Source organism: Coturnix japonica, chromosome 12 (genome assembly GCF_054131305.1).
Source record: "Coturnix japonica strain WE chromosome 12, WE-NBRP24, whole genome shotgun sequence".
In the NCBI taxonomy this organism is placed as follows: Eukaryota; Metazoa; Chordata; class Aves; order Galliformes; family Phasianidae; genus Coturnix; species Coturnix japonica.
Window position 1 is genome coordinate 19,053,887 of NC_140674.1, and position 13,380 is coordinate 19,067,266.

Consider the following 13,380-nt stretch of genomic DNA (forward strand, 5'->3'; position numbering starts at 1 on the left):
CAGCATAGCCTCCAAACATCCAACGAATAAGGGATGCGTAAGAGAAACTGCACAAACTACTTCAAGATATTTATAAACAAATGATTTATCATCTCTTCATATTAGCTTTGATTATCTATATTTCTGAACAAGCGAATACTCTCCCGGCTCTTCTGTTTAAAAAGTATTCCAGTTCCAGAAAATAGAAAGTTTTAACATTAAGGCATACATACAGCTGTGTTGTTTGCTTTCATTTAATAAGGATCAATTTACTCATACTCAAATACATGGAATGTTGGCACAAAACTAAAGCTCTTGTTGAACAGCTACTGATCATACACAAATATTCCGTGAGGTCCTCTTGACTTGCATTTTCTCTGATAGACACACCACAAAATGGCTTTATTCATACAAACTGAACGCTGGATCAAATCTCTAAATAATAAGTAGCAGATAAAGTAAATGGTTTGCTTTATTTGTAAATTATGTACAGAATACATTATTTTTATTTTTTAATTATGATGGAGCAGGAGAAAGAAAACAGCCATTACTTCCAATTGCTGCTTCCTTCACCTGCTGGAGATGACGTCTTTCTCTGAACCAGATGTACAAAACCAGTTTGGATTTCCTAAGTTGCTGGCATATAGTCTGGAGAAACAGAGAACACTGCAGCCAAATTCAGCGCTACCAGCTCTTATATTTTCAGCAAAATACTTCTGCTAAAACTACTTTTCTTTAGGAAAGTTTTCACAGTCTTTTGAAAAGAAAAAAAAAATAAATCAAGAAACATATCAAGAAAGCTGTGGGCTAAGAAGGGCTTTATCTAACTAGCTATCAAATGAGTACAACTAGGAATAGTCTGAGATTTGGTCATTCAACTTTTTACCTGTTTTACAAAAGGAAGTCTGAGAAGCAGAACTAATTGACCAGTGATGCAAGTACCAGAAAGCTGCGGTTTTCAATGTTTGAGGACGATCTGGGCAATCTATTAATCAAGAGAAAACTTGTCAGGTTGATAAAACTTCTGTAAATGTATATTAATGATTAACATAGTACCAAGTAATCAAGTTAATGGTTAAAAAAAAAAAATAAAATGAAGGAACTAGATATAAAACTGTTTGGTAATGTGTATATTTCAGCAAACAAAGATGCTACTGTATGGTCTATGTTTTGGTGATCAGCCAACAAAGAAAATCCAACCCTTTGCACATACTTAGTCCCACAAGCACAGCCAGTTATGACTTCTCGTGTGAAGGCCTACTTTCGGTATCTTCTTCCTCTTCCTCTTCACAATCCCCTTCATCTGTTTGCTGTTCAAGTTCCTCTTTTGTGATCATTTCAAAGTCGTTTCCATTTCCACTACTGTGCTGGGACCTGTCATCTTCACGCCTGTCACTGTCTGTGTCTGAATGCCGCTCTCCTCCTGAGCCTTCCGTTCCCGAGTTCCTCGTTGCTTCTGTTTTCCCATCTTCTTCTTCCTTCTTCTCACTATCTGATTTCTCCTCACTGTCATATTTTTGCTGCTTTTTGGATTCTGATTTTTCCTCTTTCTTTAAGTCTGCTTTTGGTCCTTTGTATTCGTGTGTGTACAGGGGCCTGAAGGAGTCAATGAATCCCACATCTGCTGTAAGGTTTGGCAGGAACCAAAAGTGATGCCTTCCTCCGGTGATGAGCCAGATAATCAGGAAAAGGATGCAGCGAGCTGTATTAAAACAGTGTGAAGATTTGTTATGATAGAATTCACAACGTACAACGATGTCTGGTGTAAGTCATACTAACATCCACACAGAGCCACAACAGCAACAGGCTTAGGGAAAAGTCTTTTAGTTTTGTTACTAACCCCTTCCCCCAGCAATCATATGTCATCTGTGATTTACCTCTTCGTGCTTTCAAATCCTGGCTATATCATTCTTACTCCAGCATCTATTTTTAATGCTCTGCCTTTGGTTTTGCTTTTGCATGGGCTTCTCGGTTCTTTTTGTGTTTGGTTTTAAAATGAGGAATTAAAATCTCCACTATACAGAAAAACACAAATAGGCCACACAAAGTGGAGATTTCTTACTTCTGCAGCACAACTCTGACACCCTGTGGCCACCAGGGAAATACAGATGCAGAATCAATCAGTCTGGCTGCTGCTAAGAACAAATTAACCAGATGGGACTGAGAGATTCCCACACCTCAGACAGTGCCTAAATGTATGACATGTTTCTGCTCTTCTAGATTTCACCTACTGAGGAAATGAAGGTTACTGACACTTACCAACAGCAAGAAGAAGAATACTGGCTACAAAACAGCCTGCACCTACGCTGAGGTAATATACACCAACACGCATTTCTGCTGGCCAAAGTGGAAACAGAGTTGCAGCTATAACGGCAATCACTAAATAGAAAGATAAGAAGAATGAGAAACATAATTAGCTCTTCCTGACATAAATATGAAGGTTCTCGGCTTACTGCTATTCAAGGTACTGGGTTAGCAATGTATGAGTTAGATAATACTGTTTTATGCCTTGACTGAAACCTTTCCTAGTCCCACTGCTGCTTTCATTATGGGTAGACAGACAGGTGTTATTTAAACTGCTCACAGCCTTGTTCAAATTCCAACAGTTTCTAACGCATGTCTCAGCTGTGTCCTCTTCTGTATTTTTTATTTTATTTGCATGTATCCTCCCTCCATCCCGAGATCAAACTTCACATAATGTGACTGCTGACAAATCATGCTAAAATGGAACAAAAAAAGGTTTTGTCTGGGAAGAAGATATAAATTTCTCCAAGGAGAGATACTCCTGTTTGGTTAATGTGGCTGCATTTATGGTGTGCTTGCCAATGGCTGCTCTTACTTACCAAGAACGAGTCCCATGGCAAATGTTTTAAAGTGAACAGGGTCATAGATCCACACATACACCTACAACAGAAATAATGTTTAACACTTGAAAAAAAAGTTCTGACACAGGATTTCTTTTTCCTCACTTAATTTCTTAGTGCTACCCCGATGCTGCTTTGCACTGAACAAACAGCACTTCAGTCAGTACCAAAGGAAGGCAAGGGGTACCGGAGGAAGCATTGCATTTTGAATAGCACTTGAAACAGAGGAACTGCCAGAAGAGACAAACAGCCAAGGGGCTGCATGCCTGCATGCCCATACTGATTGCCTCAGGTATGTACTGATCATAATCTGAGCCTGGGGGCCGCAGCCAAATGCACTGTGCAGTGCAGCGGCTGTGGAGAGGTTCCTGCTGGGAGGGAATGCATTTCTGGGCTGGTTAAGAAAAACATGGGAAGTTTCAAAATGTTGAAGAATTCTTTCATGAAATAAGTCATTACCTGGATTGCTTTACAGCTGATGTGAATGTTCCTACAGTAAAACTGACAAGGAAATGCAAGATTCAGAGTATTACTGAATCAAGGTGGTTGTTGGTGTATTTCTGCTTGTTTTTCCATTACACATCCGTATTGCTCAGCATGAAGCACAGACGAGTTTTGTAAAAATAAAAAGATTTCTCCAGCTGAACCAGAGTTGTTCAGCCTTAGGAAAGACGCTCACTGGTAGAGTTTTCTGAACGAGTACAACTGTTTTCACAGTTACAATTCAAAGCAGCAGCCAAGTACTGTCAAGCAGGATCCCTCAGCAGAAGAGCTGATGCAAAGTACCAGCAGGTCACCTCAGAAGAGGCAATAAGACTAACAGAGTGATGCAACATGAAGTGTTTAATGTTCTGCTTCACTTCGTGGCCAAAAACACAAACCTCTGGGAATTCTGCTTTCTATTAGACATCAGATCTCTAATCTCCTTGAAGATTGCTAAAATTTGATGCTGCAAATTATCATTATTCTTATATCATATAATTATTTCTTCCATTAACAGGACAATAGAGAGTCTGTGGATTATGGTATATTATCTGACAATAATGCACTGACATTAGATTTACAAAGTACCCATAAATCTTACCTCATTTCCATCCAAGAAAACTTGGTCTTCATGTGGCTCGAGCTTAAATTTCCTCTTAGTTTCCTTTTTTTTTGGTGTTCCTGGGGTCTCATCCTGAGGACAAACATAAACTATACATAAAAAGCACACACAGGCTTTCAGATCTCGTGCCTCCCCCTTCCCTGCCTCCTGTCTCCTTTCTCTCTGCTAGAATTAACTTTCTAATTTTTGCCCTCTGTTAAGTTATTGTCCACTGGCTTTTATACCAGCTACTAAAATATCAGTTTGATAATTTATGATTAAAGATTAACATTTAATAATGCAACACTTCAGATAACAGGGAACTGGAGGAGTTCATAACTTTCAGTATCAGCACTTTAAGGTATCTTGAGTTAGGTAGCCTTATACTGGCTTCTTCATTTAGATTGCCAGCAAGTTTGTTTTGGTCTTACTGCCCTCATTGGCCATGTAACTTTCTTCTGAGATCCGGACCTTTGCACAGGCAGACTACGCCTTTAGTTGTGTGCCATTACCTCACTTCAGAGTGTTGGAGCTGGATTAACTTGTGAGGCTATCCTACCAACTCCCACTGGATTCAACCACTGAGCACATAACAAAACACACCTCTTTTCATCGAGTGTCAACTACAAAGAGAGTAAATGAAAGGTCTATGAAAATTAAGCACTGCGTAGATTACTGACAGATCTCCCTTACACCAACATGGCCCACCACTACAGAACTATTCGCAAGCACCAAATATCACATCCCAAGCTTTCTTACCACCAAACATGGCAAAAATGCTCATTTGTTTTACATGTGCAGCTGCACTGCCTTGAGATGTCAGGTCACACACACACACACGTCAATCTGCTACAGAACACTTGCACAAAGCATCAGTGCCCACTGAAGCTGAACAGAAGCAGTTTTTTATTAACTCAGCCCACGTTACAAGATGATGAGGTACACAGAGACACAAATGAAGTGTCTGCTTTGATCCGAATCAGAACTGGAACTCCAAAATGTAAAAAGGTGCATTTTAGAGACTAAGACTGGCAAAAGAAGAGGAAAAAAAAAGCACCTCATCCTTTGGAACAAGCAACCAAATGTTTAAGCCACGTAATCTTCACAACACTGTATTCCCTGCTGACAGGTTTGTCTCTTTTCTCAAAGACCTCACTTACCTTCTTACACTCTTCTTTTTCACCATCCTTTTTCTTTTCTTTCTCCTTCTTGGTTTTTTCATCTTTGCTGCTTTCCTTCTTGCTTTTCTTCTCCTCTTCTTTCCCACTCTCAGCTTTTCCTTTTTCCTTTTCTTTCTTTGTGTCCTTGTCAGGTTTCATTTTCATCACTTTTAATGCTCGATGAAAGAACTGCTTTTTCAGGAGTCTTAAAATGAAAGAAGTTAAACGACATACTTAAGTGTCGCTGGAATAATCATGCTTACATGCAATTAAATTAATGGCTACCAGTCTAGATTACCTATCGAAGATAATCATAAGATAAAGCAAAACTGAATGACAGTGAACACCACCGTGAACTACCACATCTCATCTCTTGGCTCTGTTTTTTCACCTGTTTAAAACTTAACAAAACCCATACTCTTCTGCAGCTGAATTTTGAACAGATATAAAAGAATACACGAGATGTAGGAAAGAGAAAACACCACCAAGCCAATTTAATTAGCTTGTAATTAATTAATTAACTTGTGCAAGCATTCCAGTCATGTCAGCTACAAACATACCTTACAGCATGAACATACTCAGCTGGCTGGGCCAAAGGAGGTGGTACTTGGCAGTCTCGAAGTTGTCACCAACAGGTAATGTCCACAAAAGGACCATACCCAAATTCCATGCAGGAAGAACAGAACACTGCTCTTCAGACTGAGGGCAAGCAGTGACGTACGAAATCCAAGGGCCAATTCACCTCAAAAAAGCCTGGCCTTATACATCAGATTGATTACATTTGTACTTGGTTTCCTTCATCTCTTGCTGCAGATCAAGTCCTTATGCTGGACTGCTTGTTAAATTAGGTAAACTGACTGCCCTGAGCAGTGGCAGCTCCCCCAGCTTTATCATTCAGCATGATGCTGTGTGTATAGAACATCCCTTTGGCCAGTTTGGGTCAGCTGTGCTGGCTGTGTCACCTCCCAGCTCCTTGTGCACCCCCAGTTCCTCCCTGGCAGGGCAGCATAAGGATCTGACATGTCCTTGGATCTGTGCAGCACTGCTCTGCAACAACTAAAACATCAGGCTGTTATCAGCATAATTCTCATCTTCAATCCACAATACAGCACCATACCAGCTACTATCATCTCTATCCCAGACAAAACCAGGACATGGGAATATTTAAATAGGAAAAAAAAAACCAGTCAACAACAGCAAAAAGAAACCTTCCTTCAGACAATTGTTGATGTAGTTTCTAGCAGCACAGAGTCACTTTCTTGGGAGCAACTATTTTCTTCACAGCTGTATGCTCAGGTACTGAGCAGCCCACAGGTATGGCCTTCAGGGCAGCTCTTTCTCAACCTCTCAGCTCTCTTTAGATCTGCTGAATGCAGCATTATTGCTGTAGTGTGTATTGCTGTGTGTATACCTGTGCCAAATATCCCCACTGGGAAAACCTCCTGAGCTAAGATCAATATGTTAAGTGCACCGGGAGACCTTATGCACTGGAGCAGTATAATGAATTCAGATAGTAAAGTGTTTTAAATATGGAGCTATTCAATGCAGTTGACACAGGATGAGGGAGCAGAACCTGATCCTTGTTTTCTGTTGGACAGGACAGGCAAAACAATCAGAACAGCTACACCAAGAGAGTTAAGGCACTTGCTTTTAATATGAATAAGTGCCTAAACAGACTTATCCTGAAGGGACTACAGGGTAATGTTAAAAACTCTGAGAGCAGTTTTAATGGCCAAAGGTGGTCTTATCATTATCAGTGATTCAGGAGTCTGCAAGAGAAACCGAGTTGCAGCCATGGTACGGTGCCCAGCGGATCATCAGTGCACCAAGTGACACTGGTGGCAAAAAGCAGAGAGCAGGGGGTCAAATTCATTTCATTTGCACACTATGTAGGCAATTCATTACACTGCTGGGCCTGAAGGACTTAGCCAGCTGCTGTCTCACCTGAGGCTCTAGTTATCAAAGGACAAATGTACAGGCACTTATCTCAGTCCAGAGATTCTTGAAAGGAAGACTTATTTTTCTGCTTGTATTAAAAAAGTGTTTGTATTTTTCTACATTTGCTTCAAAAAGTCAGCACAGGGATTAAAGTTCACTGAACCAGCTCTGCCTCAGCCCTAGAGCTGAGGGCAGAATCTCACCTTGCTGGATGGCTACGTAAAAGAGGCCCCAAGAACAGACAGAGCATTCGCCATAATCTTAATTTCAAAGTGGCTTTTGCAGAGCTCGTCAAGACGCAGCCCCAAAAAAGGGCAGAAGAGTCAGAATATGCTGTTCATCTAAACAAAGCACTCTGAGTACTCTAAGTGACAGAGACATACCACACGAGAGGCGTAACAAGAACCTCAAAGTTCTGCTTTTGCCATCATGGCAGACAGAGGGAGAAGATGTGAGAAATCTGATCCTGCCTACTTAAAATAACTGCAGAATTTAGGAAAACTTGCTGCGCCAAACAGCTTAATGAAAGCATGAGAGAGTTCTGGGAACAAAGATGATGACCTAAGTTGTGTCTATTTCTTATCTTACACCCTCAAACACAGCAATAAAATACAGTCTTTATTTTTCCATAGTAACACAAATGTCTTAAGAGCATGCGGACTCCTTTCATCAAAGCAGCCTCAGCAAAAGTGGTTCTGAGTAACTCAGACATCTTGAAAACTACACTCATGATTCAAATGGATGAATTAGTTCATACCTGTTGCAGTAATCAACCACAGACTCTCGAGTTGTAAATAAAGCTTCCTCTCCTTTCTTGGCCTTTGCCCACTTTGAATCCAGGAGGCAATCCACAGCTTTTGAGGCTAGAGGGAAAAGTGGGGGAAAAAATCCCCAACCATTAATCATTTATTTTATCATCATCATTAATTTTACAGTTATCAAATGCCTAGATAAGTTTTCAGAACCGTACCGTAAGACCAAGACTTACTAGATAAAGCACTAACAATGAAAACAAAATCCCTCCTCCCCAGGCAGTGTTGGTGGAAGCAGTACCATTCTCTGGTTAAAAGGAACCCTACCAATGAAGTAATCCACTCGGTGGCCCATCATGTTGGTGGATTTTGTCGGGCAGTTGAACCGTAAGTATTTAGCAACAGCCTTCTCTTCTTTGAATGGCTCACCCACCTCCTGCAACAGCAAAGGTACAAAATTAATACGGGTTTAAACACGCAGAAAACACTCATTTGGGCTCAAAAATATCAGAAAAGGCAACATCCTCATCTTGTGGTAGTGATCCAGAGGTGATGGCTGTGAACTCATTTAGCAGCTGTAGAAAGGGCACGTTAGAGGAGGGACTAAGAAGCTCGTACTGGGCACCCAGCAAATGGGAAGCTGGTTAGGGGGCTGGATGAAAGCAGCGGTGAAGCTGAGAGCAAAGGAAACCAACAGAGAGGAATTGGTATGTATGAAATGACAGCAACACAGGTGTATCGACAGAACACAAAGCAGCTCAACTGTTGTGTGAAGGAGGGGGGAAAACCACGTTGAAAAGTAGAAATGTTTCTGCAGAAGTTTTCAGCTCCACTGCATGACTAGAGAATGACAAACTTCAGAGCAGCACTGAGGAGTGTCTGTCCATCTCTGTCCATCTCGGTGCTAGAACAGCCCTACACAGCATGGCATGAAGCACACGGAACTTCCAAACGTGCACGTTGGGAAAAAGGAGCCCTGTGAAATGGAAATGCAAAGACGAGCAGATGCTGCTATGCCAAAGCAAAAACTTCAGGCAGTGCGAGCTGTTAATTTTCAACAGATTGCACAGCTAACTCTCAAAGTCAGCTGGTTAATTAATGACCTTCCTAGCAGAGATCCCTGCCTCTCCTATCCTTCTGTGAGAACATAACACTGGTTCAACAGACCTCCACGTTACCATTACCTCCACTTCATCCTTTCTCTGTGATTTTACAAGTCAGTATTAAACATCAGGCAGCTCGTGGGAGGTTTGGGTTGGATCTTAGGAGGAAGTTTTTCACCCAGAGGGTGGTGATGCACTGGAACAGGTTGCCCAGTGAGGCTGTGGATGCCCCATCCCTGCAGGCATTCAAGGCCAGGCTGGATGTGGCTCTGGGCAGCCTGGGCTGCTGGTTGGTGACCCTGCACACAGCAGGGGTTGGAACTGGGTGAGCACTGTGGGCCTTTGCAACCCAGGCCATTCTATGATTCCATGACTATTCACCAATGGCAGTGCACATACACACATTAATTGATGTGCAGTGGTTTGATGTCCCTGTGCATGGTACAGTTGTAGCAGTAATTGTACTTCACCAATTACCAATTTTAGTCCTACACCAGATCTGACTTAATAGCAACAAAATAAATTGCCGGGCACTTAAAGAAAATGAATGAGTGTGTGTCATGCTCAGTGCACAGAGCACCCCGAAGTGCCACAGACACTAATGACTAAATGCAGCTACTGCCCTTCAGAATAATGCTTTCCTAATAGTTCCTACCACCTCGGTACTCTTACACCGACCACTCATAGTGCAAACGTTATTCATTCTAACAGCCTGTAAAACAGCCAGAGAAGATACAGATATTGACAGCACTTATCTCCTGCCAGCACTGCACATGTTGCTCCGCACTGGAATTGCTGGTATCCCAAGCACAAGTTTTGAGCAATGCAGTTCAACTGATCTTCACATTCAGATGTATCAACAGCCAACCACCACCAGGCTACTTCACCTCCCCATGCACTTAGAAAAGGATCGTATGGATTAATCAGGGGGCAGTCTGAAATCAATGATAAAGCTTTAAAGCAGATGAGATGGTCTTAAAAAGAGCATGAAAACTTGCTGCTATTTCAGGTTTGCTTTTTACTGGAAAGACAGACAGATTCAAGAACCATTTCAAGCGATGTGCAAGGTCCTCCCAGTTAATATTCTACCATCAGACTTTCCAGTCACTGAAAAACAGGACACTGCAATGCTCCCAAATCCTTCTGCAGGAGGTTTTATTTTAGACCTTCACCATCCAGTTTAATTTTACGTACTGAAAACTCAGGGGAAGTTGCGATCCCTGATAATTCACACATCGTGGAAGAACGCCATTAAAAATAAAACCCAACCAAACTTCTTATCTATCCAGACAGAAGAATTTCAGCTACAGGAGGGTGGGAGGAGCAGTGCTCAGCCTGCCCGCTTACTGCTAAATGCACTGCAGAACTGAGGCAGTTTTAGGAGTAACCCTCAAGCATTCCTATCAAAACTGTGTCCTACAGGAATCCACAAATCGGGTCGGAGACTTTCAAAGTGAATGGAAAGCATTAACCAAATTCACTTTTTTCCATTATCTCCCAATTCAAAGCATAGCACAGTGCCTTCCAAACGGCCTTCAATACACAGCTGTAGCTCCCAACTTAATTAAACCTCTAATTGGGACCGAAACAAAAGAGGCCTGTGTAACACTAAAAATCAGAACATCTGAACTGAGCTATGAAAACCACTGTAGGCAGAGCTGCTTTCTGCCTTTCATCTCTACCCAAGTCTGACTTATTCAGGTTCTCCTGGCACCGTTCAGTGAAGGCCAAAAGACACAACCGTGGTTTGAAATTTCACTCATCTTTTTCTGCTCTGCATCACAGGCACAACCCGAGACCGGAGGATTTCTTTCCACAATAGAAACAAGGTTTCAGGAAAATCAGAACAGAGTAAACGATGATTATCACAGCACAAGTTGCTTCATGTGCACACAAAAATTACAAGGATTTATGCTGCTTTGTTTTAAAGGGGCCATGAAAACTCCTTGATTTCAGTGATACAAATGTTTTCTTACTTCCCTTTGCTCCTAAACCTGAGAGCTGTGGTTTTCAGAGCCTTGTTTTTGATGTAAGCATTCTGCAGCCTACATTCCTTTGGTCCATGGCCAGCACCACGTATGAAATACACGCAGAATAGTTAGTGCTGACTCTAAACTCATCACTCAGAGCCGAGATCCAAATCTGCACAGACGTCTTCCAGACTTTTCTTCACACTTACACTGCAGCAGGTGCAATGAATTCCCACTGGCTTGAATGCTTGGGTGAACTCCACTAAGGAACTATCACCATTTCAACCAGCTTAGGAAAGCGAATCCAACATCAGCATCTCAGAAGGTGCCGAGTGCATCAGACTCTTGCGACCCTACCAGGATTTGTGATAAGAAAACCAACAAACAGTCCAGTTGCAATGCCATTTGTGTGCACTGTCGCCTCAGAAGATCCCTTACATTTGTTCACAAAACCCAAACCCACAGGAAGCAGCAATGCAGCTGTTGCACATCTTTCTTCCAGCAGATCCAAATCAAGACACAACAACAGGGTAGGGCTGTTCATCCCGATTTCTACCTGTCCATCAGCAGGAGAATCTCAAAGCACGAATCCAGACATCGATTTGCAGCTGAGACATTTGCCAAATCGCAGCCTTAAGCAGTTTCCTCTATTTATAAAAGCGGTATTTATACACATCAGCATTTCTAGAGCAGAGGGCAGGGCGTAAGATGCTACACAAGTGCTATTAATCGCAGCACAAACACAGCTCCACATGGGCAGAATAAAACCATGCGCGGTGGAATCTGGCCAATGTAATTAAACCTTAATGCCCGCTTAACAATCAAACTGCAAACCTGCCAAAGCGCCACACGTTACCCAGCCTGTCAAAGAAACCGACTGAGGATGTTGTGTTTAAGTCAGCGCTGTGGGACCAACTGCTTTTCCCAAGAGATGAAATAGTTTTTATTGGGTTATTGAAGTAAAAGGCATTCAGAGGCACCCCGCTTCTTTCAAGGGGTATCTGTCTGAATGCACTCGTTTCTCTCCTGCATATCTGTGTTAATTACAGTTAAATTACTGCCAGGAGTGACGCTGGGATCTTTACCTATGAGATGTCTTCATTCAGACTTTGGATGTTGAGATCTCTGTGACTTCTGTAACTTGCTGCCAGAGGAAGAGCCTGAGCTACACAATACAGATGTGGCAATGCATTTGGTGTTATAGAACGCAATTTCATAACAAATCCTTCCTGCTACTACTTCCGATGGGAAGCACATCAAGCGGAGCTATCCTGAAACGTGTTAATCACACAGAGACCACGGCGAGAAAGCTCAAAAAGCTTACTAAGAAAACTAAGCCAGAAAAATACATATTGCTTTATTCACTCTGCCCAATTAAGAGCACCCTCTGGGCATTCAATGGCCGCCTTTGTTCATTGTTTGGCCTCCCTGCTGTTGTTGACATACACTGGGAAACTACCAAGAAGCAACAGACATCGTTCTATCACAACTTCAGGCCGCAATCTAAAACCACGTTAATGCAGATGCAATTAGTAACAAATCTATTGCTCACGGGCTGGGAGTGAGCTTATGCTTAAGCCCAGAGCCCTGGGTGTTACACGTGGCATCTGATTGTGTTTGGCTAGTTATGATGGATGGGCAACTGGATTAAAGAGCAAAAAGGAACCAGTGCTGTACTGACACAGCTCTGCCTTCTTAGTGAGAGGGAGGTGGATGAGGAGAGCCTGGATGGAGGCCGGGCACAGGGATGAGGTACAGAGTTTATGTCTGTTGGAGTTTATGTCTGTTGGACAGCGCTCCGCTTCCTATCACAACTATTATCTCTGCTTACAGCACAGCAATAAACCCTAAACAAACATTACCGAATGTGGGGGTTAACACCAGAGGGCTGTGACAGTCGTTATAGTAACCGATGCTGTCAGCAGCACAACACCTGCACTGCACACTGCAAGAACAGCCCCATCCTGTACAGTGTGAGCACCGGGCAGCCCCCGGGGCACCATCACACATTGCCTCCGCATCCTAATACAGCCCGATGCTGACTAAGCCCACACTTAGACACATCCAAGTGTGTATTATAAAGCATAAGTTTCCTTTCCCCGCTGCATCGCTTCCTTCGGGTTGGGGCACGTCGGCGCCGAGTCGCAGACCCCCCCCCCCAGCTCACAGCGCTGAGCGAAGGGCCGGGGCCGCACCACACGCGGGGCTGAACCAGAACGAACCCGGCTCCTGCTGGGCTCCGACCGACAGCGCCGAGCACAGCGGCACGGCCGGGCCAAGCAGCCCGAGCTGAGCACGGAGCCGCCGGCCCACAGCGATGCGCGGGGAGACCGCGGGACCGGGGAAACTCAGAGCCCGCCCGGCTGGAGCAGCCGGTCTGCACGGCGGGAGAAGGGGGCTGCGGGCCGGGAAGGAGGAAGGGAGAGGGGGGAGGCTCGGCTACCTGGATCCGCTTCCTGTGCCGCCGCCGCTCCGCCATGTTGTCCCCGTCTGCTCCGCGGTGACGTGGGCCGGGAGGCGGCGGAGCATC

General features: G+C 43.4%; 1 protein-coding gene across 1 annotated transcript; it reads right to left on the reverse strand.

Moving 5' to 3' along the window:
* Positions 1-67: 67 nt before the first annotated feature.
* Positions 68-13,357, reverse strand: SEC62 (SEC62 preprotein translocation factor). Its single transcript, XM_015872030.3, has 8 exons — positions 13,294-13,357; positions 8,105-8,213; positions 7,783-7,888; positions 5,088-5,292; positions 3,928-4,020; positions 2,823-2,883; positions 2,239-2,358; positions 68-1,681 (listed from the first exon to the last, which is right to left on the reverse strand). The coding sequence occupies exons 1-8, from the start codon at positions 13,327-13,329 to the stop codon at positions 1,215-1,217; spliced, it is 1,197 nt and encodes a 398-aa protein (XP_015727516.1). The 5' UTR covers positions 13,330-13,357; the 3' UTR covers positions 68-1,214.
* Positions 13,358-13,380: the final 23 nt, after the last annotated feature.